The sequence below is a fragment of the Furipterus horrens genome, unplaced genomic scaffold, assembly GCF_987537825.1.
Source record: "Furipterus horrens unplaced genomic scaffold, mFurHor1.1.pri manual_scaffold_7, whole genome shotgun sequence".
NCBI classification, from domain to species: domain Eukaryota; kingdom Metazoa; phylum Chordata; class Mammalia; order Chiroptera; family Furipteridae; genus Furipterus; species Furipterus horrens.
In genome coordinates, this window is record NW_028327177.1 from 32,364,316 (window position 1) to 32,391,888 (window position 27,573).

At 35.7% G+C, this 27,573-nt stretch overlaps 1 protein-coding gene across 3 annotated transcripts in view; it reads right to left on the reverse strand.

Moving 5' to 3' along the window:
- The window catches only part of CIBAR1 (CBY1 interacting BAR domain containing 1), a 28,064-nt gene extending 3,802 nt beyond the window's left edge, over positions 1 to 24,262 (reverse strand). Inside the window, exons 1-7 of one of the 3 annotated variants that reach the window (XM_090283571.1) lie at positions 23,899 to 23,983; positions 23,218 to 23,452; positions 20,914 to 20,982; positions 19,842 to 19,943; positions 17,322 to 17,327; positions 16,104 to 16,208; positions 4,410 to 4,523 (exon numbers count right to left, since the gene is read on the reverse strand). In XM_090283571.1, coding sequence (XP_090139697.1) covers positions 4,410 to 4,523; positions 16,104 to 16,208; positions 17,322 to 17,327; positions 19,842 to 19,943; positions 20,914 to 20,982; positions 23,218 to 23,452; positions 23,899 to 23,924 — 657 coding nt within the window. In that variant the 5' untranslated portion in view covers positions 23,925 to 23,983. Of the gene's footprint in view, positions 1 to 4,409; positions 4,524 to 16,103; positions 16,209 to 17,321; positions 17,328 to 19,841; positions 19,944 to 20,913; positions 20,983 to 22,138; positions 22,163 to 23,217; positions 23,453 to 23,898 lie in introns of all 3 variants that reach the window. The other 2 variants (XM_090283569.1, XM_090283570.1) reach the window with 2 other exon arrangements.
- Between the last annotated feature and the right edge of the window lie 3,311 nt (positions 24,263 to 27,573).

Consider the following 27,573-nt stretch of genomic DNA (forward strand, 5'->3'; position numbering starts at 1 on the left):
TTTTCCTTAACTCTTTACCCGATCTTTTTTTCCCCTTCCTTTAAAGTAAATGTCATTCTCTTTCCAAGGTGCATTTTTCCTTTGTCCAAAACTTCAAACCAGCGAACAAAAAGCCTGCTTTCTCCACAGGTTCTCTCCCCCTGCAAACAAGCTCAAGATCAGTTTTTCTTTGTTTTTTGGTTAAAGATATAACTTGACTCCTTAAAACAATTCTTTAATATTCTACTTCTCCATTCATTTGTCAGTAAACTACAGTTAGGCTTTCACCTTTCACTGTAATTGCTCTTGCCAGAAATCACCAGTCATCTTTTTGTCATCTTCACTGGCCTTGTACTGAAACTTAACTTTCCAAAGTTTGCTGCCACTAAACTTTTCACGTGCAGTTGCTCTATTACTTCACATCTTCTTCTGTATTGCTTGTACCACAAATATTTTTAAAGAATTTCATTTAGGCCACTTTTCCTTATTTTGACACCTTTCTCTGAAAGATTTTACCTATAGTGTTTAATGGCTACCCTTAACCAGTTCTCTATGGACTCTCTTCTGATGGCTGTATTGATGCTCCCAACTGCCTTCTGTTCTCCTAGACCAGCACTGTCCACTAAAACTTAACTGAGATGAGGAAAATGCTTACTGTTCTAGGCTGTCCAGAAAGGCCACATGCAGCTTGTGAGCCCTTGAAAAGTGGTTCCTGTGACTGAGGAATTAAAGTTTTATATTTTAACCTTAAATAGCCACATATGCTTCCTGGTTACTACACTGGACAGTGTAGCTCTAGATTGACCTTTACAATGAAAGACATTACCGTATATTTAGTAGACCAAGTTAGAAGCCAATGCATGCTCCCCAAGTTTCTTACCTGAGGTACAGTGAAATCTCAATTACCGATTTGCTCTAGATTGGAGACGTTTGAGAACCGAGGTATGATTGTACTTTTAAGTTTTGACTACAAATTTTTCTTTATGGCTTATTTAGAATGATCTTACTGAAGATCAAAATATGATTCCTATACTAAAAAATTATGTGGTTCCTGATTACCCAGAGTCCAGATGTCTTAGGTGACATCCACAGCTTAAGATCATCCAAACCTACCCATCACTTTTTACTTCTAGTCTATATACTTTCATGCAGAACTTGTTATACTCTGATTTTGCAATAGTGGTTTCTTATCCTGGAGCTCACTCATCCTTCAAGAGCCAAGTCAGATTCCATCTGCTTTCCCCTATTTTCTAGTAAGTAACTCCTACTGTTCATACCCCCATACAGCTTTCATCTCACTGTTCTGTAATTACAGATGTCTCCACTACTGGTTTAAAGTTCCTCTAATGCAAGGAACCTTGTTTTATCTTTCCAACTTTTCCTAGCTTAAGACAGTGACCTGGTAAATTAATGATGTTACCATGAACGTAATCCTAATGTTTTTTGGGAAAAAAAGACACCCAAACTACAGGATGTTTATATGCATTTCTTTAAACCTTAGAGAAGTATGGAACAAAAAAGGAATCAAGGCGTGAAACTTAACACAGGAGGCAATACTTGTGTTTTAGGGCAATTCAGGTATGCTAATTAGGTTATTTAACAGGTTACTGAGGACCCAGTCTGGACCTTTTGGTGCCAGACATGGAACACTGGCATCCTGGTGTGACATGAAAAACTGGGTGACTTACTTATCAACAGGTATTTGGAAGGGCTATATTTTTGTTAGAACAGTGTTCTTTTTAAAAACTTTTCTAGGAAAATGAAGTTAAAAAGTAGGAAGTGGAAGACAATATACACCCTTGGGATAAAATTTTAAACTAGTTAAGTATTAAAATTAATCTCTTACTGCAAAACAACAGATTTACATATTGGCAATAATGAATTTTCCAATATGGTCCAAGATCTCTTCTAGGAGTGAGTCTCAAGATCTGAATATGTTCTGAAGTAACGGCACAGAAAAAATGGGCCAGACAGTACTTTTTATGTGAAGAACAGTACTTTTTATGTGAAGAACATATAAGGTAAGATGGTTTGTGACAACAGCTAGATGCCTAACTATGAAAAATTAAGTGCTGCCAGAGTAAGTTTTGGTAGTTTTTACAAGCATGCACTATCTGAGAAGAGTATCAAGTTATTTCTCTGTCCCTCTGTATATTTCCTCTACTTGTTTCCCAGAAAAATTGCATTTAAAAGATCATTCCTCCTCTTAGTACCTGTTTGATATAATTTTACTTCCCCTGGCCCTGTAACTCTCTGCAGACTGTTTGCTCCACAATTTCTGTATAGCATAATAGTAATAGTTTGTACCTATAATTTGTTATGCCTCAGAACTTTTGTGTATTTCTTTGCCTGAAAGTTGTTGCTAGGCAGTCTCCTCCTCATCCCTTAAGCTTCTAATTAAATCATTCTTTTGATGCTTCATACTGTGTGGAACCCACCATGACATTACATTCACAGCACACTGTATGTTTTCCCTATGAGACTGATGGCATTATGAAACTTAATTACTACATAGTGTGAGTGTGTGTGTGTATATTTTTTTGGTCTGAACTCAATTTCCAACTTAAAATGCTAAATCCTCAGCACTTAGAATGGTGCCTGGCATATAATAGGTACTCAGTAAGTAGTTGTTGAATGAACATTTTTATGAGGTAAGTACTATAAGTACCTCCATTTTAGAGATAAGGATGCCGAAGTGTGAAAAAGATAACTTGCTTGATGTTTTCCCATTAGAAAGTGGGGAAGTGATACTCAAAAACACATGTACCACAAAGCCCTGAGATGTTTATTATGAATCTCTCCTCTCACAAGCTACCTAGTTGATTAAAAATAGAAGCTGTAAAGGAAGTGGTGTGAAAAAAAGATATCTAGGGCCTCTGGAATGAGGAGGAAAATCTTGGGGTCCAAAGGGCTTGATGGAACTTTAGTGTCAGTTAAATGGCACGTGAGGGGTATTAGAAGGGATCAATTCTGAACCTGCTACTCAATGAAGTATTGTTTCCGCAGGAAATGGTTCATGTCACTCACAAAGAACCACACTTCTGGAAGTATAAGGTAGAGAGGATAAAAACAGTGTCTGTTATAATTATGACTACTGGATTAGGGTCCCACCTCTGACTACCTCTGGGAACCTCTTAACCTCATTGTGTCTCAGTTTTCTCATCCACAGAAAGGAGGGCAATAAGTACTTGTATTAAAGTTCATGGGAGGATTAAAATAAAGTGCGCAGATCAGTAGCTCCTCCAAATTAATTACTATATAAGCATTTGCTATTTTACAAATGACAATGAAAGCTTGATAATCTCTTAAAAAAAAAAGACGTGAAAATTAAGAAAACTTAGCTTTAGTATTTGGGAGGAATGGGCACTTACGAAGCCATCTCTTGACAAACAGTAAATATAAATATAGTCACATATGCATAACTGATATAAAACTGCTGAGATAGGTTTTGACATTGGAAAACTACACATACTAAAACATATACCTTTTTTTTCATATAATCTGGTTTTACTGGAACCAGTGTAGTGGAAAGCTTGTGGAAGTTAAGTTAGTAAAAAAGAAATTGGGGGAATCTTCAAAATTGTCATATGGGAGACATTCCCAGATTCTACCACTTATTAATACAGATGGTTATATCTTGAGAAAACATGGCCTTTTTTCACTTCTGTAGAAATAAGTACAAAGTATGTCTTGAAAATTCATTTTACCTATTTCAGCAAAAATACTATTGGAAGGTAAGAGGGTAGGACAGAAACTTCAGATATGCTGCTTGTTGCCAGGCTTTGATATTTAATTGCTCTAATGTTAATTGGTCACATTTATTTGCAAGCAAGCGTGTGCATCCATCTATCTATCTATCTATCTATCTATCTATCTATCTATCTATCTATCTACATTTATTTCATAGCTTACAGATTAAGTTACAGAAAACTGGTTACTTTTTATTAGCTAAGTGGCCATGGGCAGATTACTTTAAGCCCCTAAACCTGTTTATGTAGCTGTAAAGTCAGAATAATAACTACCTACTTCATAGGATTGTTTGAGGAGTGAATGGAAGAATGCATGTAAAGCTTTGGGTACTGTGCATGGCATAGACACTTAAATGTTAGCTCAAATCAATGAATGTTATTTTTAGCACACATGACTTATTACCAGTCAAAACAACACATTTCATGTAATGGCTTATTTAGATTATATTTTACTAGCTAGCAATACATTAACTCTTGGAACATTACCACGGTTAATATGAAAAGTTAAAAATAAATAAACAGAAATTCATATGAGGTCAGCTATTTGGGACTGCACACAAAAATAAATTAACTCATTGTAGTATTCTAATTTTAAGATTTTTTTTACCCCCAAAACTAATGCTGTCTTTTAAACATTTCCAGTTTAACAGAAGAACTGAGTTTAGATAGAGATAGTTGTACCTCCAAATCTTCTTCTTCATCAATCTTTTGTATATTTTGGTAGGCAGCAGTGAAGACCTCTAAAGCTTTGCCATGAAATAACATTTCAATAGTAATAAATTCTGAAAATATAGTCTGAAAAACACAAATATTTGAATTTAAACAATTATAAAATTACATTGCGAATGTAGTAAAGCTATTCCTTACTTTTGCCATTTTATGAAATAGATTTTTTCTACTGAGCAAATTAAAAAAATGTTGCAAGACTGTTTACAGCAAAATCTTCCATTTATACAAAATACCTCTAATTTCATCATTTACTTACATATTTTTTAGTCAGTTCTCTTTATACCTTCTAACTGACATTTGTGATAAAAAAGATCTAACTAAAATGTATGACATTATGTACATGCCTAAGTATTAGATAAAGCAGTTCAGTTCCAAAGTTGGTATTTTAGCCACTACAACTAATGTTTAAATAGAATATTTTTTTGGACAGGAATTATATCCCATTATATTTTTGACTATATGTTACTTATAGTCTTTAACCACAAAGGAATCACTTGGTAATAATGGTAGTCCTACCACCGATAACAGCAACATACATTTGCATAAAGCTTTCTATCTTACAAGTATATGACCTGCCCAGTGTTGTTCAGTTGGAATGTTGAGGATTGGATCTGATTCTTCAAAAGTTATAGCTCTTGTTCATTGTACTGTGTTGTTCTTGCTGGAAACAATAATTTCCTTTACAAATAAACTGTGCCGGTAATTTCTGTGAGCATGATGACAACTGACAAGGAAGATCATAAACAAAGAGAATGAAGATGTGCTTATTGATCTAAACAGAGATTAGATAATTGGTAGGCAGGGAAAAGATACAAACCAGACAAGTTCAATTAAACTGGATCTTAACCCTTTGTTAATTATCTTGTCCTTTATCAAATGAAAAATCAGAGCATTAATGTAAGGAGAAGTGGGTAGATTAAGAACAGGGTGGAAAATACTCAAGCACTGTACTTAAAGGTTAAAGATAGAAGAGATGAGTTAGGCTAGGAGGCAAGAGTCAGATATCTGCTTCCCTTCATTAATGCTCTTCTGTGTTTACAGATAGATAAGGAGTGTTCTTGCACTTTGGAATAGTCATACAGATATCCCGTGTCCTGGGATTTTTTAAAAAAATTTTTCTCTTGATTCCAGAGAGAGGGGAAGGGAGGGAGAAAAAGGGAGAGAAACATTGATCGGTTGCCTCTTGCACATGCCCCGACTGGGGACCAAACCCACAACCCAGGCATGTGCCATGAACAGGAATTGAACTGGATGCCGCCCAACCAACTGAGCCACACTGGCCAGGGCTTTTGTTTTTCTCCATCTTTTTTTTTTTTTTTCTTAAGGACTAGAAAAATATTTAAGGAGTACTAACAGGCTTCTGATCACTACTCAATGGGAACATCTGTAGTTGCAAGTGTCCCTTCTGAGCTACAAAGCACATACTGGGTTTGGCAGTAAATACTGGCCTCTGGGATTTACAACCAACAGTGACCCTTAATATCACTTCATATAGATCATAGGGGGCTCTTGTATACTGGCAAACTGCATTATGCCAACATACGATTTTGGATTTCACACCAAGAATCTCACCCAGGAATACCTTAAGAGGTGAAACGGCTTTTAACTAGGGCAGGGATTTACTCTCTAAATTGTCAGTCTTCCTAAGATAGTTGGCTAGCTAGAAAGGAGTCAGGTGCCTGTTAGGAGCATGGAAAGTCCTAGAGAGAAAATAGGAGAACTAGGAGTCAATGAAAAGCCAAATCACTAAGGACCCCTACTTGGTTCTTGGTCTGGAGATCATTTTAAGTAATAAAACAAGCACAGGCTTACATCTTTCCTCCTGAATCTTAAAGATTCTCTACATTTGTAAATTACATAAAAATAATATAGACAGTTTGACTTTATTCAAGGCTGGAACAGAAAATTTTAATTATTTAGGCTTAAAATTAAAAATTAGAATTACAGAATAAGCCCTTAGACTTGTTTAAGGTGAGTACAGAGGGTGACGGCAAATACACATTTTAGAATATCAGACACAATTTTTTTGAATAGAGGATTTAGAATTTGTTTACTTATGTGGATCTGTTTACAGGCATACCTTGTTTTTTTGCATTTCACTTTATTGTGCTTCACAGATATTGCATTGTTTTTACAAGTTGCAGGTAAGACCGTCCAACAAAAATCCAACTCAATAAGGGTTCAGGTGATGCTTAGTATTTTTTAGCAATAAAATATTTTAAAATTAAAATATGTATATATTTTAAAGGCAGTGCTGTTGTACACTTAACAGATATAACAGTGTAAGCATAACTTTTGTATGCACTGGGAAATCAAAGAAATTATGACTCGCTTTATTGTGAGGTTCGCTTTACCGGGGTGGTCTGGAACAGAACCCACTGTATCTCCACGGTCTGTCTGTACTTATGTGCATAGAGGAGAGGTATTTGTCTTACACTATAAAAGCACCTGAGAAATAAATAGCCTCAAGTAAGAAATGCAGTTTAAATCACTTGAGCGAGTTGAGTATTAACTCCTATATTAAAATATTTTTACAAGTGAACATTCTTAATCTTTAATAGACCATCACACTATTTTATATCTAGCAAAATCCAGATATTTCCAAGCTTATCACACCTAAATCTGTAGGTTTAGGCTTGCTGCAAATTTACTCCACTGTGGTAAATTTGTGGAATATATGAGAATTTCCAAATAACAAAAATTGTCAAATATTTGATTATTGTTAAATTCTTAATGGTTGAAATCTGTTGAGTGATTTCATCTCTGAACTAAGTTTTTCAATACTAACATTTTATGAGCTACGTTCTCCTTAGCTCATAAGCCCTGAAAAATATGTAGATATGCCAGTCGCTAAAGATACATTATTTTTGTTTATACATATCCTGATAAGAGGATGTACAACATGTAAGAGAATGATCAACTTTGAGTCTGTTAGCATCTTCCAATATCAAAATTTAGTTTCAGTTAGTGATAATGCACTTTTAAAAAGTATTTTAAATCTATAAATGACTATTTACTATGTAGAGATAACTCAAGTTTTCTGATACTTTGGTTTTAGTCCTTTATGGTTTGAACTTTTATTTCTTGACAAAATTTATATTATACATCTCTCTAAACCCCGTTAATTTTTATAGTGTTTTATTTGTCAAAAACTGATCGGGATTCAGTGGCTATGCTAAGCTAATATTTTAGATTTGGAATTTTTGACCCGAGAGGCATGAAGCCTTAAGATTTTCATAGAGAGGAGAATTATAGTCCTGAGGATGGGGAGGGAAAACTGCCAGTTATACTCTTTTATTTCTACCTAGAATTTCATAAAATAACTGAAAACATCCAGAAAGGAGGATAAAATTTCAAGGAACAATAAAGTTAGATGGCAAATGATATAAAAACATGAAAAGCATCATGTTTTGAAATAAAATAATTTCAGTGTGTCACTAGAAAGTTGGTAGAACTTTCTAGACCCAGTCATATTTAGAAATAATTTCTCAAATAAATATAGCTAACTTTCAGTGATCTCAGGTAATCTGCTTATCTGGAATGGGTTAATATGGTTAATATGGTCAGGACAGAGAGAGGCATTAATGAATTATTTTTCCCCCTTTTCATTTTTATTTGGTGTGACTAGAAGACAGTTTTTATTGGTGGGTGGCAGAAGCTAATCTGAAATTCTTTACCCATCTGCAAGTATTCTGTAAAGCAGGATAGCAAAGTAGTTAAAAATACAGGCTCTGGATTAAAATAAACCTGGATTCTAATCATGACTGAAACACACCAGCTATGTACTATTAAACATTTCATCTGCTCCTTTCCCTTATTCTCCTCATGTACACAGTGGGGATAACAATAGTATGAACCTCATATGTTCTGCCTTAAGGATTAAATGAGTTAATCCAAGGAAAAGTATAATATGGCTATTGGTTTAGAGTAAGTACTCAACACAAGTTAGGTATTTTTATTGTTCAAGAAGTAAACCAGCTAAATTATTCTATTATTAAAACCTCCATCTGGTTTAATTAGCAAGCAGGATAATTTAACAAAAAAGTTACAAATGGTCTTGTTTTTACATTTTGGCAAATAAAGGAGAAATGACAGCTCTCCAGATTAGAGGCTATTCAATAAATGATGTCAGAAGAACTTTCTATCCATAATAAAGTCACATACCTACTTCATACCACATGCACAACACAGCTGCAAGATTAAATATTTAAAATATTAAGAAATCATACAAATAAATACCAGAAGAATATATAAGCAAATGAAAACAGCTTTTCTAAGTATGACATCAAGGCAGAAACCAAAAAACCTAGTACACGTGACAACAAAAGTAAAACTTAAGGTGGTAAAAACACAATAACCAAAAAAAACGGGAAAATACATTTGCAGCGTATCTTTAAAAGGGTTACTTTTCTAAAAATAAAGAATTGCTACAAGTTAATAAAACTGCCAACACTCAATAAAAATACAGGTTAAGGACAAGTGTGAGTAATTTACTAAGGAAGAAATAAAATGTGACATCAAATATATGAAAAAGTACTCTGCTTCAACAGTAGTAACAATGCCAATTAAAATGCTGATTTTTCACCTATCAGATTGGCTATTAAAAATACTATTGTTACATCGGGGTGCTCATGCAAGGGTTGCTAGACAGGTAAACTAGTTCAAGCTTTGTGGACAAAAGTTTAAAAATAGATTATATGGATGTGTTTCTCAGGATAAATATATCCATGATATATTAAATTTTAAGAAGATACTATATATAGTGTGTTCCCATTTAAATATAACTAGGAGTAATAATAGCTTCCTTAAGGATGTCATGAGGAGTAAATGAGGTTTATCCACATAAGATGCTTAGAATGTGTGCCATAGTCAACGACTAAAAATATTTACTACCATATCTTGTGTTTATGTACATAGAAAAAGAATATGAAAAGATATAAACCAAATGCTGATTATTTCTGATTAGTGGGATTACATTTTTCTCAATTTTATTAAAAAATTTATGTTGATTTTATAAGAAAAATAAAGCTATTAAAAATTAAATTTAGAAGATTTTTTTGCTCATGTTAGCTACTTTACCACACTCTGCATTCCTGTCCCTATCTGTCTGGGAGTGACCCCTGTTCAAGATCCATTTTGTAAGTCTTGAGATTCTTTGATACCATATAGCTGATGACTTTTTCTGTTATATGGGAAACAAATGGGACTGTGATTTTACTTCCACATTCTGTAATTGTTTCATATCAACTTTTCTCAAATTCTTTGCAAGATTCCTATGAAGAATCTTTGTCTAGAAATTGTGCTACCTTGCTGATAAATGCTGCTACCAAAATTCAGATGGACTTGTTGATTAAAACCTACTTCAAACATGGTAATACAGTTATGAGCAGTGAAGGACATTCAGAACCCTTAACGGATTCTGGTATTGATTTCTGTAACTCATTTCTGGAAGTTTGCTAGGGTTCTGGTCAGCATTAAAAGTGTAGGTTGCAGATGACATACTCTGGTAAGCAGAAAATCCTAAGGAATTTACTTGAAAAATAAATTGTATTTGTGCATTTACAACAATTCAAAAATGAAATTAAGGAAACAATTTCATTTAAAGTATCACTAAGGTTTATAAAATACTTAGGTAAAAGTTTAAGAAAAGCACACAATTTATAATTCAAAACTACAAACTGTTAGATTAAGGAAGATTGAAATAAATAGAAAATACCTCATGTTCATGGACTGGAAGAATTAATCTTAAAATGGCAGTACTCCCCCAATTGATCTACAGATTTGATGTAGTCCCTATCAGATCCCAGCTGACTTCCTATAGAAACTGACAAGCTGATTCTGAAATTCATAATAAATTGCAACAGATCCAGAGTAGTCAAAACAATCTTAAAAAGACCAGAGGAAGAACTCACACATCCTGATTTTAAAACTTATTACGAAGCAATGCTAATTAATGAAGACAGTGTGGTACTGGCATTTAGATAGACATATAAATCAATGAAAGAGAACAAGAGTCTAGAAACAAAACCATGTCAACTGATTTAAGTAGTTCAACTATTTAAAAATAGTAAGGGTGTCAAAACTATCCACTGGAGGAAAAAATAGTCTCTTCAACAAATGGTGTTGGGACAACTGGTAGTCACATATAAGAAAATGAAGCTTTAACCTTTAGCTCAGACCATATACAAAAATTAACTCAATGGATCAAAGACATGAAATAACAAAAATATTAAAACTGTTAGGAAAAAACAGGGATCAATCTTCATGATCTCAGAGCTGGCAATGGATTCTTAGATACAACACTAAAAGCATGAGCAAAAATAACAAAAATACATTGGACTTTGTCAAAATTAAAACTTAGGGTTTAGAAGTCTGTTCTGAGTTGACTTGTTGGTAGAGTTCTATTTTGATCTGTTTAGAGATACTACTCCCTTAACGCATAAAGTTAAAGCATTAGCATATAAACCCTATTGCAATGGTGTATAAATAAAACTGACTAATAAAAAAAAATTATGCTTCAAGGAACACCATTTAAGATAGTGAAAAGAATCCACAGAATAGGAAATAATAATGCAAATCATACATTAATAAGGAACTTGTTATCAGAATATACAAAGTACTCTTATAACTCAATATAAAGACAACCCAACTAAAATAAGGGCGAGGGATTTGAATAGACATTTCTTCGACGAAAAACAAATGGTCACTTAGCATCAGTAAGAAATGTAAATCTAAACCACAGTGAAATACTACTTCACACCAACTAGGATGCTTAAAAGGAAAAAGTCTAATGCATAGATTGGTGAGGATGCAGAAACTGGAATCCTCATACTTTGTGGTACGGCTACTTTGGAAAGTCTAGCAGTTTCTCAAATGAACAAGTTTACCATATGATCCAGCAGTTCAACTAGGTATATACCTAAGGGAAATAAAAATATATTTCCATCAAAAATTTGATGAATATAATCAACGAAAATAACCAAAAGGTAGAAGCACCAGAAATGTCCATCACCTTGATGAATGGATTAAGTAAAATGTGGCAATATCCATACAATGGAATATTATTCAGCAGTAAAAAGGAATGAAGTACCAACACATGCTACAATATGGATGAGCCTTGAAAGCATTATGCTAAGTGAAGGAAACCAGTTACAAAAAGTTAGGTATTTTAGGAGTCCATTCATATGAAATGTCCAGAATAGCCAAATTCATAGACATGAGAGTAGCTGGGGTAGGGGTGTGTGTGTGGGGTGGGGGTGGGGGTGGGGAGCAGGGAAGTAACAGCAGGCAAAGAGAAAAACTTGGAAGCCGTTTTCTTCTCTGTACCGTTCAATGTGCAGTCCCTTGCTCCATGTCCTATTGCTTCAGGAAAACCCAGGTATTAGGAATCATAGTTGGGAATTCAGCACTCTCTCTGCCCTAGTTTTGTGGTGGTGCTTAGGGAATTAAAAAACACCTGTAAAGATAGCCAGCATACAGGAGTAATACTGAATTGAGCCCAAAAATCAGAGACAAGACTGTGTGTGGAAAAGAAAATTCTGCAGGCCTGAGGAACACCAGTGCGAGTAAGGAACCAGACTCCCTTTACTAAATTAGAAGCCCTTAAGAGGCAGTGCAATCAGGTGTACCTCACAAGTCCACATTCTCATTTTTCAGATTAAGGCTAAAATTTATATTCTGCTCATACTCTCTCACCTCAGTAAAGATGTCTGTCTCAGGGCAGTGTCCTGAGATGCTTGTCATGCGTAGCAATCTACCATTACACAGCAGAATGCAGACTGAATTAAGAGGCTTTAAAAACTTTTTTGGTCTTCAGGACAAAACTGGAGACCTTTGAGCCTGGCTATCAGAAAAAGCAAAGTCCTGAAATCCTCTGAAATTGTGGCAGGTAATCAAAAAAACAAATAAGGTGTAAATGGATTTTATTTTATATATTGTAGAGGGGAACGATATAATTAAGTGGCAGATAATACTGATAAGAACATAACTTTTGAAAACAGGACGTTTTCTTTGTTAATAATTATAAAATGACAAAAATACTTCGTTTAAAGCTTGTTCCAAGAAAATTTGCAGTAAAAAAGCATCCTTAGATGACTTGTTTTAAAGGACATAATGTAGTCATAAGCAGTCCTCCAAATCTTTCTAAGATACCAATGAAAAAAACCACTGAAGACCTGAAATCCATGATCCTTAAGGTCTCGTATCTGATGTGTTACAATACTATAAGGAAATTCTTGTGACACCTTATTACATGGTTGCAAGTTTATGTGGTTATCTATTTTTACCCTATTTATTTATTTGATAATGTGTAGTTATTAGAAAGCTTTATGCTATAAGAATTAATAGTAGGAACTTCTGGTCTAGACGGAGGCATAGGTAGACAGGCTGCACTTCCTTATGCAACCATAGAAAGAATTACAACTAGATCCGACAACCAAGGATTTAAAGAAACCATATTCATCCAGTTGGGTAGGAGGTGCATAGCTGAGGAGAGGTGGAAAGGCGGAGTGGCATGGAGACGTGGAATGGATGGTCCCACATTCATGCGTGGTGGATAAAAATCAGGAGGGATACCTTGGGAACAAGTGGTCCCAGTCCCAGACCAGATCGCCTAGCCCAGGTTTCCAGTGCCAGGAGGATAAATACCCATTACTTCTGGCTATAAAAACCAGTGGGACATGGGTGGTGGAAGAAATTGCCAGATTTTCAGGAGATTCCACTTCAAGGGCCTGCACCAACCTAGAATGTACACAACAAACCCACCCATTCTGGATTCACCACCAGGGCAATAGCTGGAAGGGTGCCAGTTGCATATGAGGAGTGGGTGAAGTGACTAGAAATGGGGCAAGTGCCAGGCAAACTGCCAGAAGCCAGACAATGGCCTTTCCCCCCCTCTCCGTGCCCTCCCTGACACAGAGCCTCAAAGTGGTAAAGCAGGTTGCCCAACCCTGGGGATTACCTAAGGCTCCGTCCCACACAATTTACAGGTGCCTTTTCTACAACAGGCCAGTCTACTAAGACGGAGTCAAAGTCGCTCTACCTAATACATAGAAACAAACATAAGGAGGATGCCAAATTGAGGAGACAAAGAAATATGGCCCAAATGAAAGAACAGAACAAAACCCCAGAAAAAGACTAAATGAAATGGAGAGAACCTATCAGATGCAGACTTCAAAACACTGGTTATAAGGATGCTCAGAGAACTCGAGTACGGCAACAACATGAAGAAATGAAGGTTACAGTGAATGAAATAAAGAAAATTCTACAGAGAACCATCAGAGGGGAAGAAGTTGAGAATCAAATCAATGATTTGGAACACAAGGAAGAAATAAGCATTCAACCAGAACAGCAAGAAGAAAAAAGAATTAAAAACAATTAGGATAAGGATCCTCTGGGACATCTCAAAGTGTACCAATATCCAAATCATAGGAATGCCAGAAGGAGAAGAGAAAGATGAAGAAATTGAAAACATATTTGAAAAAATTATGAAAGAAAACGTCCCTAATTTGGTGAAGGAAGCACAGAGTGTCTTAAACAAGTTGGAGGACCATACCAAGAAACATCAAATTAAAATAACAAAGGTTAAAGATATAGAATCTTAAAAGCAGCAAGAGAAAAGCAGAGAGTTACCTACAAAGGAGTTCCCATAAGACTATCAGCTGATTTCTCAGAAGAAACTTTGCAGGCAAGAAGGGACTAGCAAGAAGTATTCAAAGTGATGAAAGGCAAGGACCTACAACCTAGATTACTCTATCTAGCAAAGCTATCAGTTAGGATGGAAGGGCAGATAAAGTGCTTCCCAGACAAAGTAATAAAGCTAAGGGAATTCATCATCACTAGGCCATTATTACATGCAATGTTAAAGGGACTTAAGAAAAAGAAGATCGAAACTATGAACATTAAAATGGCAACAAATTCACAACTATCAACAACTGAATCTAAAAAAGAAAAAACCAAACTAAACAAGCAGAACAGGAACAGAATCATAGACACAGAGATCACTTGGAGGGTTATCAGTGGGAAGGAGGAAAGGGGGAGAATGGGGGAAAAGGTGCAGGGATTAAGAAGCATAATTGGTAGGTACAAAATAGACACGGAAATGTTAAGGTTAGTATAGGAAATGTAGAAGCCAAAGAACTTATATGCATGACTCATGGACATGAACTAAGGGGCTGGCATTGCTGGAGGGAATGGGGTACCAGACTCAGGGGTGCAAAGGGAGAAACTCAGGATAACTAATAACATACCCAATAAAATATATTAAAAAAGAATTAATGATGGCATATTTGTATTAGAAGGGGAAGCACAGATTTTTAAAATCTATAATTATAGTTCAAAAAAATTTTTTTTAAATAAGTTATTTTATTTTTAGAGAGAGGGGAAAGGAGAAAGAGAGGGAGAGAAACATCACTGTGTGGTTGCCTCTCACTTGTGCCCCAAACTGGGGGACCTGATGTGCAACTGAGTCATGTGCCCTGACTGGGAATCGAACCAGCGACACTTGGCTCGCAGACCGACGCTCTATACACTGAGCCACAGCAGCCAGGGCCTATAGTTCAAATTTTGACCATGATCCTTTGGGTATGTTAACCTTATGCTTCTGCTTATTTATTTATTTTTTACATTATATGGATAACGTCCCCTCATTTTCATGCAGTTGCTGTAAAGATTAAAAGATAATTTATATAAAGTGCCTGGAATAGCACCTGATACCTAAAAACATAATAAATGTTATTTCCCTTTGATTAAATAGTATTTGTGATAAAATGTTGAATATCTGGCTTCTTGTTTTATGTAGCGCTTTTATACCATATTTTCCGTAAGAAAATAACATTTCATGTATTTTTATAGTATCTTCTTCATGCAGACTATGGGCTAAAATAAATCAGAGTAATTTATTCTCTGTATCTATGAATCTGTTCCTGTTTTATTTTGTTCTTTATATTCCACATATAAGTGAAATCATATTTGTCTTTTACTGTCTCAATTATTTCACTTAGCATAATAGCCTCTATAGCTATCCATATTGTCATGTTGTCACAAATGGTAAACTTCATTCTTTTTTATGGCTGAGTACAATTCCATTGTATGTATTTACCATATTTTCTGTATCCTATCATCTATTAATGGGCACTTACGTTGCTTCCATTTCTTAGCTACTATAAATAATGCTGCAATGAACAAAGGGTGCATATATCTTCCTGAATTAGTGTTTTGGATTTCTTCAGATCAATACCCAGAAGTAGAACTGCTGGGTCATAAAGGTAGTTTTATTTTTAATTTTTTGAGGAACCTATATAATGTTTTCCATAGTGGCTGCACCAGTTTGCAATCCCACAAGGTGAGGACTGGGTGAAAAAAGGTGAAGGTTTTAAGAAGTACAAATTGGTAGGTATAAAAATAGTCAGGGGGATTTAAAGCACAGCTTAGGGAATATACCCAATAATAGTGTAATAACTATGGATAGTATCAGATGGGGTATGTCTACCTACTACGCTGTATACCTGAAACTAATATAAAATAACAGTGAATGGCAACTGTTATCAAAAAGTTTAAAAAAATCAGAGTAATTTAAAATTTTCATGAATTTAAATAAAATATAAAGGTTAGAAAACATGTTTTGAACCTTAGCAGCTACTTTTTTACCTTTATATCCTTTATTTTCTGCTTTTCGAAATTGTCAATAGTTTCTTCCAGGTGACGAGTTGTTCGGGTAGCATCCATTGTAGCTCTCTGTAATTCCGTTTCTGCCTACAAAAGTATCACCCAACAAAAGACAGGAAAAAAATTAAGTCAGAATCCATTCATTTGAGTATTGGCTTTTTGGCCTAACAATTTAAATGTTTGATAATATTTTTGCCACATAAAATAAAGTGATTTATATTACAAGCACATGCAGAATAAAGAATGTTAAATCTATTAAGTGACATGACTCATGATCTCAAACAAAAGAAAATAAAACTCTTTTTTCTACAAAATCATTTTTTCCCTGTATCACCCTTGGGTGATTTACTATAAAACAATCGTCTGTATTTTTCTACTGCTTTAACCTATTTAACTGTCTGTGCCACTTATACTATTCTTTTTTTCCTTATCATTTCTCTCCCCTTTAACCCTGTCTCCCCCCCAAAATAAAGGGCCTGTGATTTAAGTATTTTAAAATTTCTAGTTCTTCAAATGCATTAAGTGTTTCTAATTCTGTAATATATAGGGTAGAATATACACTACAAATATTTATAAGCTAACAATATTACACTTACGATTTCATTACTAATTATATGAAATATATATACCAGTAATGACTAAATTAGATGACAAATCTAATACTTATTATTTTCTAATAAGTATTCATTACTACCTAGCCACATGTGGCTATTTACTCTTAAATTAATTAAAGTTAAAAGAAAATTTACAATCTGGTTCTCAGTTACTCTAGTCACATGTCAAGAGCTCAACAGCCATATATAGTTAGTGGCTACAGTGCTGTATAGTGCAGAACATTTCCAATTGAGTCATGTTTTTCTTTTAAAAAAGCAAGTCTTTCCTTAGGACAAAAGTTAACCAAAAACATTTAACATTCTTTTTGTTAAACAGGAACAGAGATTTTAAAAGAGAGCCCAATTTTCTGATTCATTTCTTTCTAATAAAGTTTTATTTCCTGTGCTAGTATTATATTTGCTCAAAAGTATCATACATAATCATTTAATAGTTAATCCATGAGAAAAATCTTCATCTGTCATCAATGTTTTTGACACATATATTGACATTTAGTCCTTGCTTTCTTTTTCAAGAAAATGTATAAATTGAAATAAGTAAAATGGTTTACTATAAGGATCCATCTCGACACACCACTTTATTACCCACCTGTGACTGAAATTCTTCATAAAGGAAAAAATACATTTCAAAGAGAAAAATTTTTTTTCAGTAAATTAAAACCATGTACTCTTAAAAGAATTATATACTCATAATTAAGTTATACATTAATTATAACTGTATACTGATTATACACTGACAATTAGGTTAATTCAAGCACAATTTCAAGATACTAAGCATTAAAAGTAATTCTTTTATAACTGTGTGTGTGTGTATGAGCTTGCCATATAGGGTATAGTTTTTAAAACCATACAAACATTTAACTTTAAACATAATAATCAAAAATAATTCTCTATATTACTGGATTGGGGATTTTTAAAAAATATGACTTCACAGGAAATTCAAAATTAAAATAGCTCAGATTCGTTAGTATGAAAAAATTTCATGAGTTTCAAGCAGACTAATTTCTAAATAATACTGTTTATTACATGTGACTTATGCAATTTTTTACTTGTGAATACTTTCTTTTGACTTATATGTCTTTCCCCTCCCCATTTATCAATAGGTTCATTTTACATTTTGGAAGGGTAGGCAAATTTGGCTAAATGAGAAGCAAATGGGGATGCAGAAGCTATAGCTGGGACATCAGTATGTTAATCTACCACCTTCCAGCCACTACTCTTCATTTCTTAGTCTCAGATCCTTTTATTCCAGCATTGCATCTTGCCCACAATTACACAGCTATTTTTAACAAAGAGGATATAGATTTTGTTTCTTCCTTTTGTTGACAATTCTATGATTACCAATTTAAATAGAAATGTTCTTGATTAAAATACTATGACTTTATGAATATCAGTGTATTTAGTAAAAGTATTCATGAGTACAAAATGGCTAAAAGGGTGAGCCAGATTAATGTTTTTCTAATTGTGTTATAGGCAGCTTGTTCAGAAGCCACCAGGGGTTTGGGGCGTGGGTAGGGATTTTTCTTTATTTTACCCTCTTGTACCAGAACGACTCCATTTTATTTTACATATTGAACTTTAATGTGCTTCTTTTAAATAGTTTGATTAATTTTAAGAGCCTATTCTGGTACATATTTTATGATGCTATGATTGAATACATTTATATTTATATCAAATACATTTACATGTAAACTACTCTATTTTCTTGTCTCAGGTTGTTAAAATCCATTGGATTCACAATTTTTTCCCCAGTGAACATAGCAATTCACCTATAGCAATAAGCTATTCAGTTGTTACATTTTTCTCCCTATCTAAAACTTCAGACCTGCTTAATCTATGGTGTAAGACTATTTCTTCCACAGCAGTGTATAAAAATATAGCATCTAAGTCAGTAACATCTTTGTTTTAGGAATAGATTTCTGTGTTGAGGGTCAATGTGGCATTTTTTTTCTGCCTTTATGTATTCTTCTGTAAACAGAACAACAAAAATTTAACCTCTGGCTTAATTCTTAAAAACTAGTAACAATCCCTGGCCTCTGCCTTAGTCCCTATTTGTCAGTCATAAATTTTTCATCATTCTCTGGTTTGTCTGACTTATTGAAAACCTAGAGTCTATAAATCTCTACTTTGTAGACCTTAAGATTCAAGTACTGTATAGATGTTCCTGTCCCAGCCCTGTGGCTGCCCATTTTTTTGTTTTTTAAATTACAAGGTTGGGCATATATGTACCTTTGGTCCAAAGGAAGGAAGACCAGGCAGTTGGGGTAGCCCTAAATCACTGCTCAAGGGATTCACCTTAGGAATGGAGGTGTTCTGGAACCTCAAAGGTCCCCAAAGAGCCTCTCCTCATGTGCTTTTTGGCTGAGCTGGGTAGTAAAAATCTTAAGGAAGTAGGAAGGAAACATAAAGGAAAGGGAGGTAGCAGGATAAGTCAGTACTTTCAATACAATGGCACTTATCCCAGTTGCTGGCAGTTAGCCAGGCACTAATTTCTATTCTTGTGTTTAGTCAAGAACAAGGCACAATCCACTTTAAGAAACAGTCATTCTTAACAGAAGAACTTTGTTACTTTACAGTAGACACTCCTATCTAGATCACTTAAGTGTCCAGCTGCAGACATCAATTATACTCTTGAGTCTCTTCAGGGTTTTGGCTGGAAGTCATAATTGTGGTTTCATAGTGTTTTTTGTTTGTTTTTTAAGATAAAGGGAATTATACTGGCGAAAATTCTTTTCCTTCCTCTTCTCAAAAACAGGACAGATGGCAACTGCTAAATTACAATTAATGACAGATATTTAATTCTGTAAATAATGCTTAGTCATCATGTGAAAAAATTTTCAGAATTTTGAACTTTTTATAAAAACACCTACATTTATGACTTTTATTTTTTGAATATATATTGTGAAAAACAATATAAGGGGGCTGAATTAAGTGGTATTCTCTTTAAAGTTATCAAAATTCTACAGTGAGAGTTCATAAATGCATGTTTCTTTTCAACCTTTAAGTTCTCTGCATATTTAAAGTAGAAATGCACGATTTCCATATATATTTACTTTTGTACTGCATACCTTACAAAATGTTTTTTGAAAGACCAGAATTCAAAGGATACAATAACATGTCGGTCAGATGGATTTCGCTGACGTGTTCTTTCTAACTGAGTTAACTGTTTAGCTTCTCGATTTCTTGCTGTTAATGTTGCTTTGAGGTCATCCTGCAAATAGGCATTTTTTTTTTATTAATAATAATCTGTGATTTTAGAAATGAAATACACACACTCTGTTTTAAAAATAGGAGAATTGTTTTGTTTGATCCAGGCATTATTACCGCAGGAATTACTATTGCATAATCAGTGTGTATCTTTTGTGTGTGAGTGCACACATGTTTAATATTCTCTCAAAATAATGACAGAGACAAGATAATTTCAATGTAAACCTATAATCATGTAAAAACAAATATATATAGTTATGTATCTATATTTAATTTTGATTGTGGTGGAGTTACATGTATATATACATTTGTCAAAACTCAATGAAGACTTAAAATGGGAGAATTCTATTACATGTAAATTATACCTCAATAAAATTGATTTAAAAAATAGAACTTTGAGGATGTAATGTACCACTTAGTGACTATAGTTAATAGCACTGCATTACATATTTGAAAGTTGCTAAGGGAGTAAGTAGATCTTAAAGTCCTATTCACAAAAAAATTTTCTGTAATTATGTATGGTGACAGATATTAACTAGACATTGTGGTGATTATTTCACAATATATACAATTATCAAATCATTATGTTGTATGCTTGAAAGTAATATGTCAATTATACCTCAATTAAAAAATAAAAACTTTATCCCACTCATTTTTAGCCTATATGTTATCTGCTTTAAAACAAAAGTATAAACATATTTATTAAAATAATTTCTGTTGATATATTCTTCATGACTATAACTATTAAGTGTCCACAATAAACAAAATAATGCTTTATATTGCTGCAATAGTATACCTAGTAAGCTCACTAAAAATATTTCATTATTCTCAGAGTTCTAAGAAATGATAACTCTTCAGTGTATGTAAAAAAAATGAAAAAACACTACTTTGTACTTTTTATTAAAAGAACAATTATTGGAAACCTTATATTCTAGAATACCTAATAATAGTAGAAAAATAATGAATTTACTTACTCGTTTCATTTTTACAATGGTTCCATAAGCTTTCAATGGTTCAACTACTTTGGCTTCAAGTCTTTCAACCTATTGAAAATTATTATAAAATATAAGTGAAAAGAAACATAGATCAAAATTTTAATTCTGAAATAAAAGCTGTCATGTTGAACCTAAATATATTATACAGACTAATTAAAAAAACTAAATTAAAATGTCACAGTTCAACTTATCTTCAATAATCACAATTGATAAGATTCAGAATCTAAACTTAAAACACATTAAAAACTATGAAGCTGTTTAGTAGCAACACAGAAAAGACCTGGTGTCCAGTATGACAAGAAGATGTCTGAGGTTCCCCAAAAGCTCATTCTTACCATACCATCACCTCTGTATTACTTTTGTATCTCAAAGACAGAGCATTTGGGTAAGTTTTAAGACATTTCAAATTTTAATACAGTTACCACTTTGAGTGTGCTTAGCTCAAGTGTTGGGTACTTTGAATATATATTCTCAAATGTAATAGCCCAACCTTCCAGACAAGAAAAACAAAGCTGAAAGATACAGCTTATGGGAAATATTTAAAGCAACACATACCTCAAAATCAAGAATGCTTAGAGACCACGGTATTAGCTAGTCCCCCCCTCCCCCCCCCCCGGGAAGCCATTCATAAATTATCAAAGCGTAGAGAACAAGATAAATGGTTTCAAGTATTCCTGAACTGTCAAACTGCATGGTTGAGCTCTTTTATTTAGAAGTAAACAGTTTTTCTGAAACATTACAATTTTTATCACATATTGGGTAATTCTTAGTATTACTAATAGCACTAGTGGAAGACACAGAAGAAATGGATTTTTTTTTAAGGCAAATAGCGTAAGAAAAATAACTCTTGGACATTAAAATATTTTTTCAGGATAGGTAATAAAAGATGACATGTATTTAACTGTTTAAGAAGAATATGTATTATTTTTGTAGCAGGAAAGGGGCTTTTCTGGATGATACATGTTTAATCAGTGAGTACATTCATATTGATATTTTAAAAAAATGTATCTCAATGTTTCACTTTAAAAGATTTTAGTAAAACAGAAAAATCAAGTTCTCACGGAACGTTTATATATAGGAATCCTAAAGTCAAACCATGAATATTCAGGAAAGTTTAGTCTATATCATTTTGAATAATCTATACATTGATTACTCAGCATAGGGTTATCCAAGTCTTTTTTCTGTTCTCCTTTTTGTTGCCTACCTTTTGGTCATTGTTCATTAACACCTCCACCATTTTGGTAAGCAAGGAAAAATAAAAAGGAGAACAAATGTGAAGCAACTTACTTTGCTATTTGATAAACAGCATAAAAGTTTTCTAGAAAGGGAGACTGAAATGATTGACTAACATGGAATTTTAGGATTATCTGTGAATATAATTTTTTTTCTGAAATAGTCACCAGTTATGTATAACTGAAGAATTGTTTATTACAGAAGAAATACATGACAAAAACTCAACAGTTTTCCAAAGAGTACACTCAAAGGTAATTACTACTCAAATTTCGGTATGAATAGAAATTATAGGTTCAAAGATCATTATACTCGTTTTTAATTTTTTTGATAATTGAGATTTCTGTTTTAGGCTTAAGAAAAAAAAGAGACCAAAGCACTGATTAGAAAAGTGCCAAAAGAGCAATGCAGCTGTAACTGGGCAACTTCTGACAAGTTAACTTGTGTCTTGAAATCTAAAATAAATATAAGTAAAAGTGCTATGAGTTACTGAAGGAAAAATGGGCTTCAGGACAAAAACAATTATTACATCACTACCCCCACGCCCCCAGCAAAGAAATCTCTATAAAGTCCTACTACTTGTTTGTAACCACAATATAAATCAGTGCTTATTACCCCGCCCCCCAATTTTCCCCAGTATAGAAGCAGCAAAGATCCCTTGTCCACTTATTACTTAGTCACTCACATTACTATTCTCAACATCTTCCATCTCCAGACATATTTTATACTTACCTGGCCACAAGGCACAAGCCATGCTCCTTTTCTTTCTCACGGGCACTATGTTTAAGACCCCCCGTAAAGAGCTACCCCTCGACCAGAAGTTGGAAAACGAAATGGGAAAATTCAAGACACCCTTAAGTTTTAGTTTGAAAACGGTAAAAAATCACAGGAAGCTTCCCTTTAACAGACTCACACAGCGTTACAAACATGAAAGGGTAGGTTTATCATCAAGTGTGTGTTCACCACTGAAGGTTACAAGTGAGTCTTCATGTTTCCTTCATCCACTACTTCGGGGCTCATTCATAACAATGACGCTGTGACCTCACTCCATACCTCTGCTTGTCGATAATCCTGAAGTTTGGCAAACTCATCAGCAAAGTTTTTCAGGCCCTGCCTTAAATTTGGCGTCTCTGTAGAGGCATACACGTTTATTTCATTCACCAGGAGGTCTGCTTTGTCTCGCAGTCTGGCAGTTTTTCGCACATAAGCAGCAAATATTTGGCACAGCTCTCCAAAATGCTTCTCCACATTGGTGACAGCATTTTGCAGTTGTCTGGTTTGAGCATCCCTAGAGAAAAAGATGACATACAAAAATCTTATCATTCCTATTCATGGGACAAGATGGCTTCACCTCCACGTTAAATTGATATGCAAATGTTCCCTGGGCGCTTTGCAGCTCTTCCCAAGGCGGATTCCCTTTCCCCTTATGTCCCCATTTGGGCCCTGCCTTAATATCCCAACAGTGAAGGCGCACGAAGAGGCCCGGCTCGCGCGGCCACGTTGCCGCAAGCTGGCGGCTGCTGGTGCTGCTCAGCCTGGGCGCCCGGCTGCCTCCCCGGGCTCGCCGCAGCCTGGGAAGGCAGGCCCAGGCCGCACAACGCAGCGGGAAGGGCCCAGCCGCCGGCCCGGGGTCGAATTCGGCGCGGAGGCCCCACGGAGAGAGATTCCGCTTCCTCCCCCACTGAGCCCTAGCGTGTGGGGCACCCTGGACAGCGGGGGGCCCGGGGCTGTTACCGGTTTTCCAAGCTGCGCCTCAACATCTTGCTTCGCGCACCACGGAGACCCTGTACTGGGGTCCAACGACCCGGCTCCGCGGGACACAGTCGTGCGCAGGGGCGCTAACCACCGCCTCCGAAGCCCGGGAGCACGCCTCGCGCGTCGCCGCCTCTTCCTGGAGTTTCTACGGCAACGCGGCGCGCGCGCCCGCGGCCAGTGCTGGAGTGGGCGGGAGTGCAGCAAGGGCGTCCGGAGGGCCGAGCGGCGCGGCCCACGGAAGGGCCGCGGCGCCCACCTCCGAGCTCTTCTGCCCGCCTCGTACATCTGCATCCCAAGGACGCCGGTGCCCGCTGCTGGGCCTTTCATCGTCCCGGAGAGCCTCGCGGAGCCAGCGCCCTTGTCTAGTCCGTGCGAACTGGACTTGCAGCAGAGGAGGAAAATTCCAAGCCAACCCACCAGAAACGCAAAACTGAAGGCCAATGGGGTCCAGTCTCCGCTTGTGCGACATTTAGTCTTAGAACGTGTGTTCACCTTGTCCGATTCTCTGTGTTAAATCTGAAAACATGGGCCTTTGGAAGGAGCAGTGCTTACTGCCTCATCTTTTTTTCATTTATTCCGCGAATATTTATTGAGTTCCTATTTTATGGGGAAAAAATTGCATTGGACCCTGGGAATAATTCAAAGATAATAAGATCCCTTTCCCCCAAGAGACAGATACTTAAACCGTTACAGTACACTGAGATATATAACAAACAGGAGACTTTTCTTTAAACACCCATGCCTTTTTCTTCCCTCTTGGCCTTGTCTGTGCTGCTCTTCCAAGTAAACACCTTTAGTACTATTCAAGCTTTATCTCTTTCAAGAAACCTCCCCAGACAACTCCCACACCCCCTCAAGCTATAGGTCACCTTCCTCTGCAGCATATTCTGTTGATTTTGTACTGTCTCCTGTAGCCTATCTAGACTTTGAGCTCTTGAAGGCAGAGGAAATGCAATTTTAGTCTTATATTCCTCAGCACCTTGTACTGATCAAAGTTTGTTTTGGACGAATGTATGTCCTCAGTCCGCTGTTCCCTCTTGTAGAACTCCTCTTATTCTCTCCTGTTATAATGTATACCTTTCTTCTCCCCTTCTACTCATTCAGCAAGTTATCTATTGAATGCCTGGTGTATTCCAGATATGCCTGGCCCTGAGCATGGAGTGGTCATGGGACATCAGAAGAGCCTTTGCTTTAATAGAGCTCTGTCTCTCAGAGGAATAGACACTAATCAAACACATGTATGTAAAATTGCAAATGAGGTATGTGTTACTGTATCAACTTTTGCTGTGTAACAGACCACCACAAAACCTTGTGGCATACCGCTAACTCAGGATTCTTTGAGTGGGCTGGGTGCATCTTCTATTATACTTTGGTTCTGCTCAGCTGGGCTCTTTTATACCTTTTTGGTCAACTGGTGGGTCTGCTGGTGGCTAGAGGAGCTAGGATGGTCTCACTCAGAGAGGCAACAGAGGCAACGTGTTCGTGGACTCTTTTGCAATATCACTCTGGTACTAAGGAAAAGTACATGGCACCAAGAAAGCATGGACTTAATACAGAAGTTTGGTTTGAGCTGCGTTATCAGGGAAAGGACTTCTTTGAGAAAGTGACATTGAGCTGAGATCCAAAGATTGGGAAGGGGTTAGCTAGGTGAAGAGAAAGGGAAAAACAGTCCAAAGAGTGGGACAGTGTACGCAAATTGCCCTCCCTCCAACACCATTCTTTGCTCTACCCAACTTCTACTTCTCAGAAAGGGGTACCAACCTCCAGCTGATTGTTCAAGTCAAAAATCTAAGAATCATTCTTTCCCCCAGGCACACTGGCAATTCCTGCTTAGTGCACATCCAAAAAATATACATCCTCAATCACTGCTTCATTTCTTCTACATCACCATAATTAAATTTGACAGAAGAGGCAAGAGCATATAATGGAGTAAAAACAGTTTTGTTTTGTTTTTTCAATAAATGGTGTTAGGAAAATTTGACAGGTACAGGCAAAAAAAAAAAAAAAAAAAGAAAGAAAAAGGAACTAGACCACCAGTTTATACCATACACAAGAATGAACTCAAAATGCATAAAATGCTTAAGTGTAAGTCGTGAAACCACAAAAATCCTAGAAGAAAACACAGGCAGTAACATTTTTTAAAATTTATTTTAAATTACAGTTTACGTTCAATAGTTTCAGATATACAGCAATGTGGTTAGAAAATATTATATTTTACAGAGTGGTACCCCTGCTGCTTCACGTACCCACCTGGCTCCATACCTATTTATGTCGATATAATTGACTATATCCCCTTTGCTGTAATCTACATCTCTGTGGCTTTTCTGCAACTACCAATTTGTACCGCTTAATCCCTTCATCGTTTTCACTCAGACCCTCAACTCTTCTTTCCTTTGACAGCTGTCTGTCTATTCTCTGTATGAGTCTGTTTCTATTTTGTTTGTTTATTTTCTTCATTTGACCCACATATAAGTGAAATCATATGGTATTTGTCTTTTTCTGACTTATTTCATTTAACATACACACTCTAGGTACATCAATGCTGTTACAAAATGTAAGATTTCCTTCTTTTTAACAACTGAGTAGTATTCCATTGTGTAAATGTACCACTGCTTTTTTATACACTCATCTGCTGATGGACACTTGGGTTGCTTCCAAATTTTGGTTATTATAAATAATGATGAAATGAACATAGAGGTTGCATATATTATTTTGAATTAGTGTTTCAGCTTACTTCAGATATATTCCCATAAGTGGAAATGAAACTGGAAAAGCCATTATTTGTGCTGCCTGTCATGTACTAGACCCAATAAGCAGAGACAGGGATTGAGTCTTTATGCGCGCTCTATTCAGATGGTCGGCGATCTGAGAAGACAGCAGGTTTGTACCCTAACAGACTGTCTTAAATTTTATTATAAATGGACGCTTTTTATAAGGAGAAGAAAGTGTAGGTAAGGGGTTTGGAATTCAGGGAAAAAGTTAATTGGATAAAAGCTGCAGCATGCTTTCATATGTGTCCTGGGCAGTGGTCTTTGTGTCTTGGATGGTGATCATCTTGCCCTGGAGTACATGGCTCAGATACCACCTTGATTGCCTGCAGTCCTCCCGAGGCACAGAGGTGGAACTGCTTATGGTCTCCTGGAGTCAAGGTGGGTCATACCTCTAGTTCCTGAAACAACAGCTTTTTACATACATTGATTACTAAGCTTATTAGCTGTTACCTGAAACTAAAATTTTCCAACATTTGAGTCCCCCATCATTCTCCTACTGTTAGTTTAAACTGTCTTATTTGTATGAGATCAGTTTCATACAGGAGTACTCATCTTGTTGTTGAGCATGTTCTTAGCACTAGGAATGCACTTACTTGCAGATTCACATAAGGGGGCACATTATATGCAATAACACACTATGATAAAGCACAAAACAGTTTTTAGCACATTTGACAAAAGGTGCCACTCCCCAGCTGGGGCTACATTAGTGACTTTTAAGAAAAATATTTTCCTGTCTTTTAGAGTTACCACAGATTCCCAATTATAATATCGGAGTAGGTTATTTAAGCAAATAAAGTATAATTTTGAAGACTTTCCAGGGGTGTACAAACACCTATAAGATATGCAGTGAAAGTTTGTTCAACATAAGTTTCTCCTGTAAGAC